Source organism: Anthonomus grandis, chromosome 3 (genome assembly GCF_022605725.1).
Source record: "Anthonomus grandis grandis chromosome 3, icAntGran1.3, whole genome shotgun sequence".
NCBI lineage: Eukaryota > Metazoa > Arthropoda > Insecta > Coleoptera > Curculionidae > Anthonomus > Anthonomus grandis.
Window position 1 is genome coordinate 3536504 of NC_065548.1, and position 19978 is coordinate 3556481.

General features: G+C 33.7%; 2 protein-coding genes and 1 long non-coding RNA gene across 3 annotated transcripts in view; 2 read left to right on the top strand and 1 right to left on the bottom strand.

The window, feature by feature from the left end:
- Positions 1-19978, bottom strand: part of LOC126733891 (zinc finger protein 2-like) — a 29429-nt gene that overhangs the window by 344 nt on the left and 9107 nt on the right. Inside the window, exons 5-10 of the mRNA XM_050437338.1 lie at positions 19597-19855; positions 19198-19511; positions 10736-10919; positions 10538-10675; positions 10283-10486; positions 9962-10202 (exon numbers count right to left, since the gene is read on the bottom strand). Coding sequence (XP_050293295.1) covers positions 9962-10202; positions 10283-10486; positions 10538-10675; positions 10736-10919; positions 19198-19511; positions 19597-19855 — 1340 coding nt within the window. The remainder of the gene's footprint in view (positions 1-9961; positions 10203-10282; positions 10487-10537; positions 10676-10735; positions 10920-19197; positions 19512-19596; positions 19856-19978) is intronic.
- Positions 309-2305, top strand: LOC126733899 (uncharacterized). Its single transcript, XR_007659898.1, has 3 exons — positions 309-610; positions 978-1130; positions 1217-2305. It is a non-coding gene; the product is annotated as an uncharacterized LOC126733899 (long non-coding RNA).
- On the top strand, positions 13538-15756 carry LOC126733897 (uncharacterized). The gene is made up of 2 exons (XM_050437346.1): positions 13538-13995; positions 14877-15756. The coding sequence occupies exons 1-2, from the start codon at positions 13903-13905 to the stop codon at positions 15702-15704; spliced, it is 921 nt and encodes a 306-aa protein (XP_050293303.1). The 5' UTR covers positions 13538-13902; the 3' UTR covers positions 15705-15756.

Consider the following 19978-nt stretch of genomic DNA (forward strand, 5'->3'; position numbering starts at 1 on the left):
CTCTCAAAATAGCAATGCGTGGAACGCCATGAGTCACAAGAAGCTGCCTTGAAGACACTGATCTCTATTAAATGCAAATCACTCAAGTTGCTGACTAACACAGTCAAATGCCTTGGTCAGGTCACAAAACACTTCTGTAGCCGAATCACCACTGTTCAAGGTTAAAAATAAGGATTCAAGTAATTAAAATCTGATTTGCCCTTAGCACTTTAAATGGCTGCGACCTATAGTCGGCGCGCCGAAAAGATGCAGTAATCACGTGAATAGCACGCGACAGTTGAAACGAAATGCGTGTTCGAATACCAGTGAATACTGGAGAATTTTAGAGCAGGAGTTTTGGCGCGCGTATACGGTCTGATTATTTTTTAATTTATTTGCGTCTCTTTTGTAAGTTTATAATCTGTTTATCTTTTGTGTGTATTAGTTTGTTTATTTGTTTTGAAAAATGGATGACGTAGCTGTGGGCCATCTTTTGAATTCACCCCCTAAAAAACGAGCTTGTAAGAAACATTTTACGGTTTCTGAAAAGGAGGCAATTATAAAGTATGTGAAGTAAATCATCCAGGTTATAGCAAGACACAAAAAGTATCTTTTACAGCTGTTGCAGCAGGTATGATATAATAAAATAGTCTTTACTTACCTACATAATTATAAAAAACCTGTAAGTTAATTTTAGCTTAACTAAGCTAAAATAAACTTACAGGTAAATTAAAGCTAAAATAAACTAAGGTATATTCTACACACATTGGGCAAACGAACATTGAAAACAGCATTCTAATATGTCTCACGGTGTAGAAAATATTAAAAGTCAAAAATACTCCAAAAAAAAACTAAATTCGTTTCAATTGACCAGCAGTTTTTTTACAATGTTTTTTATATTGTAAATACACTCACAAAAGTAAATGGTTTTATGCCGTTTGAAAAAATAAATAAATTAAATTAATTACAAAATTAAAAATGTAATGTAATTTCATCAGGTGTTTCCAAAAGGAGTATCTATAATATAGTCAAAAGTTATGAAAATACTCATACCTTTCAACCACCAACAAAGTATCATAGGGCGAGAGCTATTTTGGATAACATTGATGACAAACAACTTTTCGACACTTACTCAGGGAAATTGGTTTTCGGTAAGTGGCAGATTGCCATATAATGAAGATTTAAAACAATTTGAGTAAAAAAAACCCAAAAGCTCACATATTTTTTTTCGTTACAGCTTTGTAAAAGTCGAAATAGTATGCTTAAAGAAAGGGATGAAATAATATGCTGGAGGCGACGTTATTTACGATCCATAAGAAAGGCTCGACAAGAAAATAGAAACATTTATTATTTAGATGAAACATGGGTGAACGCGGGTCACACGGTTTCCAAAGTATGGACAGATACAACCGTAACCACCGCTAGAAACGCTTTTATCAATGGATTGTCCACAGGGCTAAAAGCTCCGGCAGGAAAGGGGAAACGGTTGATAGTTCTGCATATTGGGTCAGAAGATGGCTTTGTTCAGGGTGATCAACTAGTTTTAGAATCAAAATAGAAGAAAGATTATCACGAGGAGATGAATGCTCAAGTTTTTGAAGAGTGGTTCGAAAAAATTTTACCTAGCTTAGAAAATGGCTGTGTTATTGTGTTGGATAACGCATCCTACCATAACCGAAAGCTTGACAGAACCCCGACATCTGCCACAAAGAAAGGGGATATTCAAAACTGGTAAATGACCAAACAAATTCATTATGAACAAGATATGATAAAGGCAGAACTTTTGAAATTAGTAAAAGAAATCCGACACGGAGACACATTTGTAGTGGACGAAATGGCTAAAGCTACCGGCCGAACGGTCTTAAGATTGCCACCATATCATTGCGAGTTGAACCCAATCGAATTGATATATGCGCAGATTAAGGGTGAAGTAGCTCGGAAACATGTCACTTTTAAATTTGCAGACCTTAAACCACTTTTTGATCAAGCAGTGTAAAATGTCAATCCACAAAATTGGAAAAATGCTGTTGCTCACATTATCAAAGTAGAAGAACGCATGTGGACTCTGGATGATTTAATGGAAATTCAGGTGGAACCATTTATTATAAATGTTGGTGAAGATGACGATACAACTTCTTCAGATTCTGAGAAAGATTAGTTTTTTAAAGGCCTGTGTACCTAACTGTGTTTTTTTTTTGAAATATGAAATTTTGATTTATTAAAAATGTTAACGCCCTTTTTTTTAGAGAGAAAGCATTTTCAAACTTATGTTGATAATTAGTTTATTTTTTACATATATTTTTGTAAAGAATCCACCCTTAAAATTTTTGTGCAACAATAACGAATTACCCTGTATCATTACATTTGAAATATTATGTATTTACTGTAAATAGTTAACAAATTATAGTAAATTCATATTATTTACAAGGTATAGGGGTGAGCGTAAATCAAAACTCACACGGTGTTTCATAAGAAATTTTTAAAATAAGCCCTTCCAGTGACCTAAATATCCATAATAATAAATTTCTAATAATAAAAAATAAAAATAATACAAATCGATAAAAATACATTTATCGTATAATTATAAAGACGTAAAAACCCGCTCGAAATCTACTCGTCTAATACAACAAAATGGATCGCGCATCGAACACTCGTTGATCACGCGCCAACCACGCGTTTTCCTTGGTGCATCTATTCGGCGCGTCAACTATAATTATTTGCTTTCCCGTTAAGAGTGCGGTCCACCACGTGACAAAATCGGTTTCGAAGCGCGACAGTAATTTCGTGGCCGGTGCAGTTTTCGCTGAAAGTAGCAACACTGGCTGCCATAATTACCCACTCCACCGTTCCCTTCTCCCTGATATATCGAATCTCGATTACCAGGGACGCAAGTCAACTGGTCTTACTTCTTGTTAGGTTTATTAACTACTTTTTATGTTATAAAGTCTTACATATGTACATACAGGGTGTTTCGGGAGGAAAAGGAAATATTTTGGGAACATGTTCAGAAGGTCAAAATAAGATAAATTAACTTACAGATCCCAATATGTTCTAATCCGATTATCGACCGTTTCAGAAATAATCGGTTCTGAAGTTTATTTGTAAGATTGTTGGCCGTTTTGTTCAAACGTGGCATGAGGATTTTCATCTGACTACCGATGTTCATTGTGTCGGTTATTAATTCCATTGCGGGTAAAAAAAGCTTCATCGCTAAATAAAATGTAATTATGTAGGTCTCGATTTTGTGGGATCCATTCACAAAATTGAACCCCTAAGCCAAAATCACCTTCTTGAAGATGTTGAACCGGTTGAATATGGATAGGCTTAAAACCGTTTTTCCTAAGTGTCTTCCAAACGTCTACATGTGATGCTAATCGAAGTTCTTTTGTAATCCGCCTCGTACTAACACTCGGGTTCTCTTCAGCCATATCCAGAACATTTTCTTCATTTTCTACATTTAGTCCGCCTCTCGTTCAGAATTAATTCTTATGCTTGGAAACATTCCTGTTTCCTGAGCGTTTGCAAAAACTGTCTGAAAAGCTTTTCGATTAGGAATTCTTCGATTTGGAAAACCACGTCGGTTTCATCAACAGAACGTAATGCGCTACCATTACAGAAACCATACACGAATAATACTCCCTATGGGTGAATGTGTGAGGCATTACGTAATGGAACCGTTTGCAACGAGGTTTCAGGCTAATCACGCGCAACTGGGATATACACTAAACTAGTTTCAAACCATTCCAAATATTGTGCTAGAACAAACCTAATGATTATATTTTATTATAATAATATGTTTGATTCTTCTGCTTTGTCTCTAAGTGGTATTCCTTTTGGATAAAGTGGATCAACTTCCGGTAAAAGGTAATGTTCATAAAAATATTTTAGTTTGGGCAACATTTTAACTCTCCAAAATGCTTCATTACGAGGAATCTTCAAGAAAAACGACTATTAAAAATTATAAGGCATAGCTATAATGAATAATGGTGATGTTTCATATTTTAAAAATCATAATACATTTTTCAAAAAAGAAATACATTATGTAGTATGTAGTTAAAGTAAGAGTTAAAATTATACCTTTATCGCAATATTATTGATCTTATAACATTTTTTTGAAATGTCCTCAACGAAAGTTAAATTTTAATACTGTTAAAATTACGGATTATCGGTTGAATGAGAACTTATTAATACAATGATTTACCTTCTATACAATTAATCCAAGAGGGCTTTATACTACAAAGAAACAGAATTTTCTTTTTGTAACTTGCAACTGTCCCTGGATTTGATAGTAATAGTTGTGGTTCCTTTTTAGATGTAAGGAACCATTTTCAATGATAGCCAATGTAAGTTTTTTTCTCTAATTCCCATTTCAGTACTAATTTTTGAAATTACAAATGGGCATTAAATTTTAATAATTTGAACGGAGACTCGTACTTAGAGATAAACCATTAAATGTTAAGCAGAACATGTATTTTATGTAAGATATATGTTCGCGCATTTTTCTCGACAGGTACGTAATTATCTTGACGAATAATATCCCGAACGTTGGATTGGCCGTGGAGGACCTTTGCTTTGGCCTGCGCGTGGTCCAGACTTAAACCCCATGGACTTCTGTATTTGGGGATATTTGAAATAAATTGTTTATGATAGTCCTATAATTAATAATCTAAATGAACTAAATGTAAAATCTGTAAATATGTTAAAAATATCTTCTTTTTCATCTTCTTTTTAAAATACGGCAGATATAAGAATTAACAAAAGTCGTAATATTTTTTTAAAAATAATCTTAGGTATTAATTTTATTTTATTTAGGATTGCATTGCTAAAAATCTAGTAAATTTAAGTCATTCACATATTATGAAAACCTAAAAGTGCGATTATGTTCTAAAAAAGTAAAAACTAACGCGACAAACGCCCTCTACCAAAAACACGGAAACTGTATAAAACTCCAAGTCACCGGTCTCAAATAACTTTAAAATTGTATAATAAATAAAATCGGTTACATATTTCGCTCTTATTACGAGCATCTCTAGACCATATACTGGGACACCTTGTACACTTATTAATTACAAAAAAAAGCATTATATTTATAGTTTAGGTGAAGTTACTTGGACAAGTATAAAAACTAAAAACGTTTAGCACGCGGCGGTTTCTTTATAGGGCATTGGCGTGCATATAACGTGTTGTTCTCTGGCTTAATATATATAGTAAAAATTTAGTTAAAAGTTATTTTACAACCAACAAAAACATTTATCAAGTCACGCAAAAGTCGTAGTTAGATTTAATGAAATATACACAGTTTTTTTTTTAATTATTAAAAAAAATTTCAAAAAGTTGGGTGGTTTGTTGTTACATAGGTATAAAATAATGTCGTGGCCGTGCTGCAATAGAATATTGTTATACTTGCCTCCGCTGATATTTGTTTCGATAAGCCCAAAAATTTCCGCTGAACAATGAATTTTCATTGAAATGAAATTGAAAATGAAATTTTTGGGCTTATCGAAATCAAATATAAGTGAAGTTAACTATGTATTCATAATTTTGCACCCACATTTTTTTACGTCCAAAAATGCTTATCTATTTAGCATCACTATCCATCTCTTCAGAACTGGATTCGTCATTGGCATGAATTATAATTGGATTCATTCGCGGTATCTATTATATCTATTTAAATTATTGTATTTAAGACTTATTGAACTTACATTAAAGTAAATATAACGAAAGGTTTTGTTAAAAATTTAAATTCAAATATATTTTAAATATGTGAATAAGTCTATTTTCTTCTTCTTTTCAATATTTGAGCGTATGAGATAGTATTTTCTAAATTGATATTTAATATAAGTGACATAATACCCAAAATAAGTGACTCGTTAATTTTAATGTCAAAAATTTAATTTAACCTTGAATTTTTATCTTAAAAAAACAGTACTGTATTTTTTTTGTTAAGCAAATATTAATGATATTTTTTAAAGTACATTATGTTTAAAAATTATAATTCAGGTTTAAAATATATTCAGGTCAAAAATGACACGTGTTAAAAAATTGATGCTCTCTTAAAATTTGATCGGTAAAGCGATCATAAACTAACAGATTATGAAATGCCTAAAAATACCTATTTACCACAACTATTCGATTCATTATCACTAGTATTAAAAGGCCGCAAAAATTTCATTTTTATTGTTCAAAAGTTGAGACGAAAGTAAATAAAAGAAAACATCAACAGTATATAACAAATAGAATAACAACAAGAACTACAGTATAATATAAACGCGAAACCGATTTTAGGGTGAGCCAAGTCTTCACCATGCTAATTTTAACACACTCACAAAATTCAAAATTGTTTTAATTATTACCATATACAGACCTATATATTATGGCAGGCATCTTAAGAAATGGTTGATTCTTCGCAACATTATTTCCACGTACAAAAGGGGTGGTCCAATAGCGCCCCAACAAGAAATATAAATTTAAATATTTTTTAAACAAATTTTCAAATGGCACATTTTTAGGCTCAAAAATGCGAAACTTCGTCCTAAATTTAACCATCTTCGTAACTCTTATATTTACCGAGATCCCAATAGTGAGCTAGGAATTTGTAACACGTCGTATAATATATAATATCTAATAAAAAATTACGTTTATAAATAACTTTTATTGTGTAAAAGTTAATATTTTGCTTACATTTGTTTAGTTGAAGAAAACTGTAAAATAAAAATAATGAAACGTATAAAATAATTGCATTTCCTATTTTTGAGCGCGCGACTGTGTTTCCTATTTCCGGCCCGTCCACAATTCAATCCCAGCAGCATCGAGAAAATCTCGTATCTTCGTCTGTTTCACGTTATCCGCGCCGAACTTGCCTATCTTTATCTGACAAATATTGATTGTTGAACGGGCCGCCGCGCCGGAGGCTGTGCTGGAAAGACTCGAATCCACCGTAAATATATACGGGAATCGATCACTAAATATCGTAATATATTTTGCAGTTTATTTTAATGCGTATATGCAGTATGTTGATTGTATTTTGTACATACTCAATTTTGGAGTTTGACCAAGTCACTTCACCTTAACTATACCAGACGTTTTTTGAAATACGTTTTTTACTTTTACGAAAAGTGGCTAAACCTAAATGTTTTTTATCCACAACGTTTCGTTTATTACGACCCATAACGAAAATTTTTAAACAACGACGAAAGTACACAATCACGAAAGTACAAAACACAATGCACTAATAAAATAAAGGAAAATAATAATTGCGAATATCACTTAGAATAAAATCAAGACTACTTAGCACTACCCGTTTATCAAAACCGTTTCGACCAATGAAAGCTGACCGGCAAATATTGCGGGTCCTAAGAAACAAGAACGGTGTTGCCAGATCTGCCTAGATATCCTATGGAGACCCAATTTTTAGCCAAAATTATTATTATTTTTTGGGTTAGGTTTTAAAAGAAACCAAAAATGTTTACAACATATATATTTCGTGTGTTATGTTTTATTAGATTTAAGGAACAGGGGATGGTCAATTTTACATTGTTTTAATAAAAAATAAAAATTTTCAACATTGTTTTTTTTGATTTTCAAAATTTTAAATAGCATCCCGTCTAGATAATCCAATAAACAATCCCTACACAAAATTTGAGCTTTCTAACTTTTTTTGTCTTGGTACAGGAGCTAACCCCGTTTTACGCAGGTAGACCTCCCTCTTAATATGACATACAGTGCATTCCAAAAGTTATGTCTAAATTTATTTAAAATTCAGGGGTGTGATTTTTCAGAAGAATTTCATCAAATATTTGAGGTGTAGTAATCGATTTTAGAAACTAGTTATGTAAATCCTCTATCAATTTTTTTAAATGCCGAAATTTTCCCATTTTTGTAAACAGAATAGTGCATGATATGCGTATATTCTACAATTTAGTAAATATGATTTTTTTAATTATAAGATTTTTTCTAAAAGTTTAAATTTTATCAATACTTGGTATATTAATTAAAAAACGCTGAAATTTGTTAAAATAAAAAAAAATAAAGAATTAATAATTATAATTAATCAATAAAAATTTATTACTTTAATATTGCTTTAATTATACTTGGATTAAATAAAATTTGAATGGAGGGATGGGGAATAACAGGAAGGAAAAAGGAGAGTAAAGATATTGGGGAGTGAGGGTTAGAAAGCGGGTACAAGGGAACCAATGGAAGGAGGGAGACTTACTATAGGCTATAGAGACAGCTCAGGGGTTCTTCTCAAAGGAAAGCCGACTAGCACTGACCACTTTGGTAGAGTGGCGTGGATTCAACAAGAGATCAATAAAATATAAGCGCCACCTGTTTTATCCCAGATGAATAAGAAAATCCCGATGACGAAGAAAACAGGAAATTACTAAAAGCACTATACCTATAAACCTGAAAGAAAATCTCACAAGGAAGAACAGACAGTTTTAAGTGAATCTATATTAAAAGAAAAATTAATAATCAAATTTATTATTTTAAAAACAAGTTATGTTGCCCTTCCTAAATATAGTGTTTATATTAAGACTAAAATCTTATATTATGTTGTTTGGGGCTAAAAGTTCGTGTAATGAGAAAGTTCCTAAAATGAGTACTTTCGAAATAGGCCTATTTATCCAGTTTACAAGATCTATACGGTCTATTTCAATAAAATAACTAATATGCACCTAGTTATTATGAAACTATTCAAAACAATGGTGTGGTAGTAAAATCTAATGATGAGAGTGATAACAATGTAATTTTGAGGTTAATATTTAATTTAATATACTACAGTAAAGCTAATGAATGTTGACAGGACTTTGGTTTACTGGTTAGGTTGTTTTACTGACTGCATGGTTCACTAAACGTCACAAAACATTGATCAAACCTGGCTCCAAAAGGGCTGCATGATTGCGATGGGGGACCTGGGTGGATCGGTTTAACAGTGAATGTCAATGTAGATGTTGTGGACGTTATTGGAGTAGATGAGTGGAGATTTCTACCTCTTATAATCGTGGATAAACCATACAATGGAATTGGCCTTTTCTCGGGAACACAAAACTGGACACTTAAACAAAGAACCTTGAAAAAGTTGGCACTTAACTACACCACTTATAATCCTGCACTATTGCAGTATGGCATTTAGTATCCACAAACTAAAATACCCAAAAGGTGAGTTTTCAACTTTTCATTGGAGTAAAATCGGCAAAAATACCAAGAAACAACCTTCTTCAAAGGCTTGTTCTTCAAAACTCCTAGAAGTCAAAGATTTTCGCGCCAGAAATGGTTTTAGTAGGGATATAGGAGAATGAGCTGGGATCTTATTGGCTAGGATATGACTTCTGACATTAGTGAAATCAAAACAATTAAAAAAAATTAATGTTATGATTAATAATTTGAGTTTCATCATAAGGGTTGAAAATTATTGATATCAAAAATAGAATTAATACTGAAATGATAACTGTTTATTTTATTAATTTTAGCACCAGAATAACTTAGAAATTGCCTCTTAAAGTTCTATAATCGAGCTATGCTTTCGCTAACATTTTAGATTCATTTTATTTTCTTATTCTTTATGTATCTGGCGAAAATAAACTGTAACAAATTGACGTACAATGAAATTAATGAGGGATTTTATGTGCAAAACTTCAAATTTGTAGATATCTTGCTTTTGGAATTATGAGGACTTGGTGATGATTCTTAGGAAAAAAATTGAATTTCTCCGAAAAGTCAGGATGTTCTTAACACCTTGCACTTTAATTGAAAAATCTCGAAATAGGTGTCTAATGAATTTAATCAGAGACCATATACGGTAGATAAACACGCCAAAACGAAAAATTTATTTAAAAATCGTTGAATAAACATTAATTTAGCGATAATAATATATGATGTGTCGCTTGGGATAATGTGGTTTTCGTTATACAGTTAAGTGTCTGTTTATTAGGAAGGACTCCATTCCAACAATCCTCCTTACAAATAAAATATTCCTTACCCATCTTGGCCATCTGTTTCATCTCCTCCTTACTAATAATAAACTTCTGCACTTTCACCACCTGATCGCCCACTTTTACGTTGACCGGCTTCTTCGAGGGTAAACTGCTCAACGCGTCCGGCGTGATCGGCCCCAATCCCGGTTTTGCGTCGATTTCTTTCAGATCGGCCGTTTTTACCGGTTGGATTTTCGGTTCGACCCGCGGTACTTTTCGTTGCACCGGCCCTTTACGTTGGTACATCTAAAATTACAGCAGTATCTTTTTTTCACTCTCTCACACTAGAAAATGAATTTAAAAAAAAATAATAGGAATGAGATTACCTTGGTGCCCTGGGTTCTATAAACGGGTTTAATAACGTCTTCCCTTGTCAAATCTTCATCTTCGTTAATCACGTTGTGAGGTTCTTCTTGTGGCTTCTCCTCCTCTAATTCATTAACAAACAGATGATCCGGATCCTGAGCTAATTCTTTTTTCGGTTCCACATTTAAAGCGCCTTCGTTATTGACTATATGGAATGTAGATACCTGAAAGGAGTTGCAAATATTTTTCGAATTTTAACTTGTTATATATATTACTTCGCCACCCTGTTCTTGCTCTAATACCATCTCATACTCCTCCAGGGGACTTTTATTATTAAATTTACTAATTTTTTCTTCCGTACTTGACTGGCTACAAGTGTTGTCACACTTATGGTTTTTGACTTCCGAAATTACCTTAAAATGTATTACAATTATAATGTGAATTCGCCATTAAAAAAAAAAACGTAAATTTACCTCTTTTTGTATTAGGTCCTCATATTCCATTTCGGCATGTTTAACCTCATGGGCCAATAGTTGTTTTTCAGTGTCGAAACTGTAGTCGCATTTCTCGCAAGGGAAGGGAAGCTCGTGTAAGTGCGTGGTTATGTGCTCTTTTACCATTTGGGCCGTTTCGAACGACGTATCGCATATTACACATCTACAAACGGGATCTTTTGATAATTTTAAGATAGAGAATTTGTTAATAATTCAAAAAGTATTGCCAGGTAAAACAACATATGTCCACGGACGTTTAATACTCATTTGCTCTCAAAACAAACTGCCTTATGGCTAGTACAGTGGTACATCTTCTAGGAGTGGGTTTAACTGTTCTTCAAGGAAGTTTAAATAGAGGGACCCATTCAGATTAGGAGGAAGTTCAAAAGGACCAATAAAAAAACCAGACATCACACCACACCAAATATTTACTAAATTTAATTACTGTATTAACCTGCAATATTTGTATAAGACATGTTAAACTCAATCGCCATATCTTGGTGTGTAGTATCTCCAGTTCAGAGATTGCCCATTCTTAATGAATCACCCTGTATATCTTTGATTTAAACTTTTGTGTCTTTTTATAATTTTTATTAACTTAAGGCAGGAACAGACTAAGCAAACATTGTTGAGCAACAGCTGAACAAGTGTTGAGCAAGAGTTGATCAACTGTTGGCAAACAAACGTCGATGATTGTTGGAAAACATCGGCGAACCTTGTTGCTGAAAAGTTCGTTCAGTCGAGCCAAAATGTGCGACGAAGACGATGCTTTACTCGCATGGTGCACGTTTTTATTAATGAAAATTAAAAAATCGCGTAACTGCAGAAAGCGACGGTGGTGGCAAAGAAGTATATTCGCAAACAGAAAACGGAAGTTTTTACCAGAACTAAGAATGGAAGACCAAATGCTGTTCAAAAACTTTACTCGAGTTAATGCAAGCGCATTTGAAAGTCTCATCGTTATGATTGGACCTAAAATTGCAAAAAAAAAATACAAACTTTCGGCAAAGTTTACTGAATAAAATACAAGTTGCTTCACTCGGCTCCACGCGCCGAATTACCTATTCACCGCCCCTCACTTCATTTGCCGGGCGACGCTCCTACATTCGAATCTGTTGGGTTACACAGTGAGTAGAGTTTAAATCGTTTTGATGTGCGAGCGTTTTATTACTAGTTGTACCGGGTGGACTCAGTGGACTGCCAAATTATTATAATCTATTATATTAAAATGTCGACTTATTGTTCGGTAGACAGTTGTTTTACAAAGCGTGGAAGTGGTTTAATGTTTTTTAGATGTCCGAAAAATGAAAATATTTATATAAAATATATATTTATACATATTAACAAATAAGAAATAAGGGTAACCAATTACATGCCAGGTTATAGTACCTCTCTGTCTTGAGAGGGTGTGTTGTGACCAAAATAACGTGCGTAGTTTCGTTTTCACATAAAATAAAATATGAAAGTTGGATTTTGGTCAACTTCTTATTTTATTCTTATATTATTTTGCTATATAAATGCGTTATGGAACTTTTGTACATTTAACTCTTATTTTATTTTTATTTTATTTCTTATTTTACTTTATTTGTCTGTATAAATCCAGCTTAAGAGACTGCATTGTTTACATTTTAAAATGGCAAAATATATTTTCCTCTTATTCTTTTGTCCTTCTTTTACAATATTGCACTTTTGCCAGAGCTATTTATCCGCTTTTTAAGTATTAAAAAATGTAATACCTTTTAAAGGTTATTTGAGTCGGAAACATAACTGAGCTTATAATGAAAAAAAACTAATCGAAAATTAATAAAATTCATAGAAAAATCAACTTAATTTAAAAGCAAAAATATTATTAAAAGCAGCAGTCCAAACAAAAATATCTTGGGGCATTAAAAAATTTAGTCACTTCGGCAACGTTGCGCTACAGTCTTACGCACGTTTTACTATTTTTCGAGTTCTGTCAAAAATTATGAATGAATGAATCTCGAGCGATGTTACCAAGGAATTAAAACAAATAAACGCTTTAAATTATTGAGTCTAAGGGCTTGTTTTGTGTTTAGAGTGTGTTTTATCAGTTTTTTGTTGTTTTCATACTTTTTTGGAGAAAATTAATGCCAAAATAAACGATCACGGTGCATCGTAGTAAAGAGAGTAGAGCATTAAAATCCAAATTTCATCGGTAAGTTTATTTGTTTACGTTAAAACAGCAAAAGACTTTTGTATTTTTACCACCAGCGTCGTCACAAGAAAAATATTACAATTAATTGATTATTACAATTATTTGAATTAAAATTGCACAAGAGCGACGAAAACAACACGTATAGATATAGAAAATTATTTGTACACTACACAATCCTTTTCTCCATCCTTTTCTCTCTCACTACTAATTTTAAAACAATAAAATTCCACATTATTGGGCTGGTTATGAATGAAACATTACGTTTATTACTTATAATGTCTTTGGTAATGCTATTATTAGTCTGACAAAATAACAAAAACGTCAAAAAGTGTAGTAATCAATCATTTAAAATTCAAACATGCCATTACTTAGTAGTTATGTCTATCTTTAGTTGTTAAGTTTAGTAACAGTAATATATGCATTTTTTCACACAAACTTTTGACTTTGATTTAAAAATGAATCCTAATGAAACCAGTCGTACCAAAACAACCTTTAATAATATACCTAAGTACCTAATTATTAACAAAAAAAAATTTACCATTTAGTTCTTGAATTAGGTAAACTTTGATAATGTAAAATTTATTTAGTTTGGTGGTTATAAAAACGAATAATTTATAGTATTATCAATTTACATATTTTTCCCAAGTAGGTACATTAAATAATAATTTTATTCCAGATAATAAAGTTATTATAAAATCGTGCTCCGTCTTCCCCTACAGTTCGAATTAGACGAAACTCGTAAAATAATAGGTATCTTTTACCAGAATTCCCCTTTACATTTTTTGCTAGTTCCCCGTCGGCGAGGAGCTCGGCGGCCTGCCTTTGAGATCGAAAGATAAAAGGTTTTTCGCCGAGTGAAGCAACTTGTATTTTATTCAGTAAACTTTGCTTTCGGGAAGCCATATGCGTGAAAACAAGATTAATGATAACTTAAAGGTTTTTAGCCACTGGAGATTCATATGTCAGTCTAATGTATCTATTTCAAATTTCTAAACAGCTAATTGGTACTATAGTTCCCGAAACTTGCGAAGCCTTTATAGAAGCATTGGCAGATCATATTCAGGTAAGAAAAGAAATCAAATTCTTTTTTCCTTATTTAATCAAATAAAAACATATAAGAACGTAATATAGTTTTTATGAAATGTCCGTAGAGTTATCCGCTTGGGATCCAATTAGGGCGTCAATAAAGCTATGTTCATTTGGACTATCTTGATCAGAAGGATGTTGAATGCTTGTTGATGTATAATAAGGAGATGGAGCTGGTGCGTAAGAAAGCGAACTTGAGACAGGTGATACAGTTGGTAGTGGCAAATTCGTTGTTCTTGTAGTAAACTGCCCGTGTGAATGATAAATTATTCGCATATCAGCATCATGGAGAACGCAATTAATTTTATGTTCTACATCAGCTCGAACAAATGCATCTTAATTTATTTGCCACGTATTCCCCATATACTTCAAAGCTATCCCTTACTCTTCGATTTTCTGTAAGTGTTTTTATTGATTTAAAAGCTTCATCCATTTGAGGATCAGACAAATTTGGGCGCTTTCCCGAGGTTTTTTTTCCTACTGGAACCAACTGCCTTACGGTGGCTCGTTGTGACGGTTCTGATCTTATTCCAATATTATGAGAATCCAAAGGGTTTAACTGCTTTCCAGAATTGTTCTTTCTTATTGTTGCCAACTGCTTCACTGTGTCATGAGGTGTTTCTGCTTGCTGTAATTGAAGAATGCTTGAGGAACCTTCAGTAAGGATGGTTTCTGATGAATCCTCGTATTGCGTGTTTTCCAAGTCCTGAAACAAAGTATAAATGCCTATAGTATGGGTATAATAATAATAATATGCAGAGTACATATTTAGATGTTGGGAGGTCATAGGGCACTTAATGAACAATTGCGGCCTTAGTTGGATATCCATCCTTTTTTTAAATAATGTTTTTTTTTCAGTTACCAGATTCACCTGAAGAGTGGCTCAAAATTTCCGATGACTATGAAAACTTATGGAATTTTCCTCAATGCTTAGGAGCCATTGACGGTAAACACGTCGTACTACAATGCCCCTTTAGGAGTGGAAGCGAATATTATAATTACAAGGGCACTTTCAGTATTGTCCTTATGGCAGTAGTAGATGCAAAGTATCGATTTTTATACGTAAACGTGGGATGTCAAGGACGAATTTCAGATGGTGGTGTTTTTAAAAATACACTCTTCGCGAGAAAACTAAATGATGGTACTTTAAATTTACCAGCTGAAAAACTCCTGCCAGGACAACAGGACGGAACAACACCTTTTGTATTTGTTTGCGACGATGCGTTTCCTCTACAGGAGAACCTGATGAAACCATTTCCCGGCGAACATTTGAAGGCGACGTTCCAACGCTCATTTAATTACAGATTATCGCGAGCAAGACGAGTAGTGGAAAATGCTTTTGGCGTTATGTCGTCTGTATTTCGAGTTTTGCGAAAGCCCTTGCTTTTGCAACCTACTACTGCTGAAATAATTGTTCTTACATGTTGCTACTTACATAATTTTTTACAAAATACTAAAACAATCATGGGCTGTTATGCTCCCCCTGGAACCTATGACAATGAAGATGTTTCAACGGGCATTTTGGTTCATGGATCTTGGCGAAACGAACCAGAAACTTCATCTACATTTATGAAGTTAAATAGAATTGGTAGAAAATCAACCAGAGCAGCACAGGAAGTTCGAGAAAAATTTGCACATTATTTTTCAGGCCATGGAAGAGTGCCTTGGCAAGACAGAATGGAATAAAATAATATGTTTCATTATAAAGAAATAAAAAAGTTTACTTACTTGTTCTTGAGTATCTCTTGTATGTTTTGGTGTATTCTTGTCTTTTAAAAACATTAAATATTTATATCCAAACCAACGGGACATGTATAATTCATTTGTTCATTGGCCAGATTTTGTGACGCTTTTGCACATTCCCGTCTAAACTGGGTTTGCAGAACTTTCCATTTCCTCTCAATTTCTTCTCGGGATACTTCTAGAACGGTCGCTATAATATTGAATGCGTCAGTTCGTTTATTTTTGTTTTTATAAGCTTCATTTTCGGGATTCCATATATTTGAATGTTCCCTTATAAGCTCTATCAAATTTAGAACTTGGTCTTCTGACCAATCGTGCGACATTTTCAAATGAATTGAACGTTACTCGGCCGATGTACCGCTCTCGAATGCCTGCATTAAACTAAACGCATATTGACAAGTTTGCGCACGTATACGCCGGCGAAGCTGTTGACGCACTGTTGGTCAACATTTGATGTACCGCCTCGGGAGCGAACATGATGCAACAGTTTGTAAACAGTTGAGCAACACGTATAAATTGAGCCAACTCACGAGTTGATCAACTGTTGCTTAACAATGTTTGCTTAGTCTGTTCCCGCCTTTCAATGTTCTAAGTTTATTACTTATTTAAAAAGACTTTTATTTTCAGCTGTAGAATATTTATAGATAGAAAATTTATCGGTATAATATACAGTGCGAACGTAAAGGTTGGAATAAATTCATTTAAAATTCAGGGGTATGTTCAAAAAAAAAACACTCGGACATGTCGATTTTTATTTTTAACTGCGGGTTTTCTTACTATAATTTTATGTATACAGGGTGGCCCAAAAATAAGTTACGGTTATCAACGTAATTTTTTAAAATGTAAACACCTATTTTTTATTTTAGATTTAGGTTCTACATCAAATTCTAAGTACATTTCATGTACCATGTCCTATACCTAAACTCGACCGTTGACGATTGAACACAATAAAAGGCTATTTTTGGAAGAGTTATTTATATCAAGCAACCTATCAGTTATTGTTTGGTTATTTACATTTGTTGTTGGTGTTTTTGATTGTTAACTTGTCACAATTTGTTGACATCAAATAATTTTGAGTGAATTTAGTTTGATTTAGATGCCTAAGCAAAGTTTTGCTTGTGTTAAGTTTATCAAAAGATAAAATTAAAATTTCAAAAAATGGTACGTCTTAGTGAGCGAGAGCGAATAGAGATTTTGATGATGATTGGTTATGGAAACAGGATGCGCACTCAGATGGAAGTCTGTGAAATTTATCATGCCAAGTATCCTGATAGGCCACGTATATCTCAAAGTACTGTCAGTAAAATAGAACAGAAAAATCGGGATTTGGGTCATGTCAGGGATAATTATACGAAAGGTCGGTCAAGTATATCAGAAGAGAAGCAACTAAATGTTTTGCTGGCAGTTGAAGAAGATTGCCATAAAACGACTCGCAATATTGCGTTAGAAAATCAGATATCCCAGACATCCGTCGTTAAGTATTTAGGTATAAATAAATGGCACCCTCACAAAGTTCAGTTGGTTCATGAACTAAATGAAGATGACCCAGATAGGCGTTTAGAATTTTGTGAGAGACTTATGGACTTGTGTCATGCTAATCCACAATTTTCAAAAAAAATTGTATTTTCTGATGAGGCAACGTTTTGTCTTCATGGTAGTGTAAACCGGCAAAACTGCCGATATTGGGCTACTGACAATCCGCACTGCATGATGGAGTGCCACAGCCAAGTCCCTCAAAAAGTAAATGTTTGGGCGGGGGTGATTGAAAACAGGGTTATAAGGCCCTTTTTCTTTGAAGGATACTTGAATGGTGAGAGGTATTTAGAGTTTTTAGAAAATGACTTGGTTCCATGCCTTGCCACTTTATACCCCGATCCAGAAGACTCGGATATATTAGATAATTCCTTATGGTATCAGCAAGATGGAGCTCCAGCCCATTACACTCATCCCGTGCGCCAGTACCTGGATACCGTTTTCCCTGGACGTTGGATTGGTCGGAGGGGTGCAATTGAATGGCCGGCCAGATCGCCGGATCTGACTCCTTTAGATTTTTTTTGTGGGGGTATCTTAAGTCCAAAGTTTATGTTAATCGGCCAAACAACATTGAAGACTTAAAAATTAGAATAACGGAAGAAATAAGATTGATAGAACCTTCTGTTATCGATAACGTTTTACAAGAATTTCAGCATCGACTGGGATATTGCCAAGAGGTTCGTGGCAGCCATTTTCAACACTTAATAAATTAATTAAAATATTTTTATGTATTCTTGCTTGATATAAATAACTCTTCCAAAAAAAGCCTTTTATTGTGTTCAATCGTCAACGGTCGAGTTTAGGTATAGGACATGGTACATGAAATGTACTTAGAATTTGATGTAGAAGCTAAATCTAAAATAAAAAATAGGTGTTTACATTTAAAAAAATTACGTTGATGACCGTAACTTATTTTTGTGCCACCCTGTATACATAAAATTATAGTAAGAAAACCCGCAGTTAAAAATAAAAATCGACATGTCCGAGCGTTTTTTTTTTTAACATACCCCTGAATTTTAAATGAATTTATTGCAACCTTTACGTTCGCACTGTATACAAATTCAGTACTTATAAAAGTCAAATTCAATTAAACATATTAAATGACACAAATAAAATTATGCATGAATATTTAAAATAAAAATTTTAATGCTAAATATCTTGAACCATTTCTGGATCTAACCAGACAACCAAAGTCAGGTACAAGATTACTGTTGTTTCTTGTGGAATAGGTGTGAAAATCTTTATAAGAGTTTGGTTAATGTGCAACAAACACTGCATAATATACACACAGTTTTTTCTATTTTGCGTCTTTTTCTCATATCCGTCGCACCCTGGTCCCGACGCCTGACGGATAACCGAGGTCTACCTGTACCTCCTATAATATATAATTCTAAAGGGAGTATTGTACTAGTTTATATGAGCTGCATATACCCAAATTGGAGATAATGGATAAATTTAATTCAACGAGTCTGGAAAGGCTAAGAAATACCAATGGCATGTCTGACATTTTTGTCCAAATTAATAAGAATTAGAAGATTTAAATTTGTTGGGTCTGATAGCTTTTAATGTACCTGTTTACCGGACAAGATGTCCATTGCTATTTAGGGTGGAACGTGCTCGAATCAACTATCACCTAAATTCTCCTGTAATATCCATGTGTCGCCTCTACAATTATTTAGAGAGTGAATATGATATTTTTAATACATCAATTATTTATTTAAAGCAAATAGTACAATACGTCAAACTTGCTTTATAGCCAACTTTATAATTGGTTTCTTACTGTAGACTTTGTAAATAAAATAAATAGCCAACATTTTGCAAACAATTAAGGTAATAAATTCCTATTTAAACGAAATGCTACCTAATAAACGAATTTCATACTATGGATAAAAAAACGACTTACTTCAAATTAACCATGCTATGAATAGCGGTGTGATTCAGCAAACTGTCCATCCTCTTAAACGACATGCTGCAGATGTCGCAACGGTGCCGACCGAGTGTATCCACCTGAGGTCCATAATGGCCCTTCATGTGTCTCGTCAAATGGTGACTGAGGAGAAACGTTCTTCCGCATATTCTACACGGATAAGGTCTAAGGCCCGCGTGGTGGGTAATATGACGCGTCAGTCTGATCAGGGTGCTAAAACCTGCCTCGCAGTAGTTGCACTTGTAATGTTGTGCTTCTTTGTGGCTTGAGTTTATGTGACGTTCTAATCCCTTAAAAAAAACACACAGGCACACAAATTAAAGAAACGTAGAAAGAAATGAAAGGAGACATTCGTCTTTTCGGTTGATTTCTAACCTGCTTAAATACGAAACTCTTGTCGCACTCCTGACACTCGAACGGCCGTGATTTTTCGTGTTTCGACATATGCCGCTCCAAGTCGGTTTCTTGTAAAAAGGTTTTGCCGCACTCTTGGCACACGTAGTTCGGCGTCTCCGGGTGGGTTTGTTCGTGACGTCTTAATACTCCTTCTCGGGCAAATTCCTTGTCGCACACCGAGCATTTGAAGGGTTTTGTGTCCGCGTGGACTTGTTGATGTTTTATCATGTCTGATCTTCTACAAACGGAGTAGTAACTTTGACATAATGTATTCATTTTTGAATGTTAGAATTTTTTTGAAACTCATTAAAACTAAACGAACTCGAACATTAATCATTTTTATACACAGATAAAAATGACT

Coding starts and splice junctions, on each gene's coding strand:
- LOC126733897 (XM_050437346.1), top strand. CDS start 13,903: ATGTATCTATTTCAAATTTCTAAACAGCTAATTGGTACTATAGTTCCC. Junction 13,996..14,876: donor CATTGGCAGATCATATTCAG/GTAAGAAAAGAA, acceptor TTTTTTTTTCAG/TTACCAGATTCACCTGAAGA.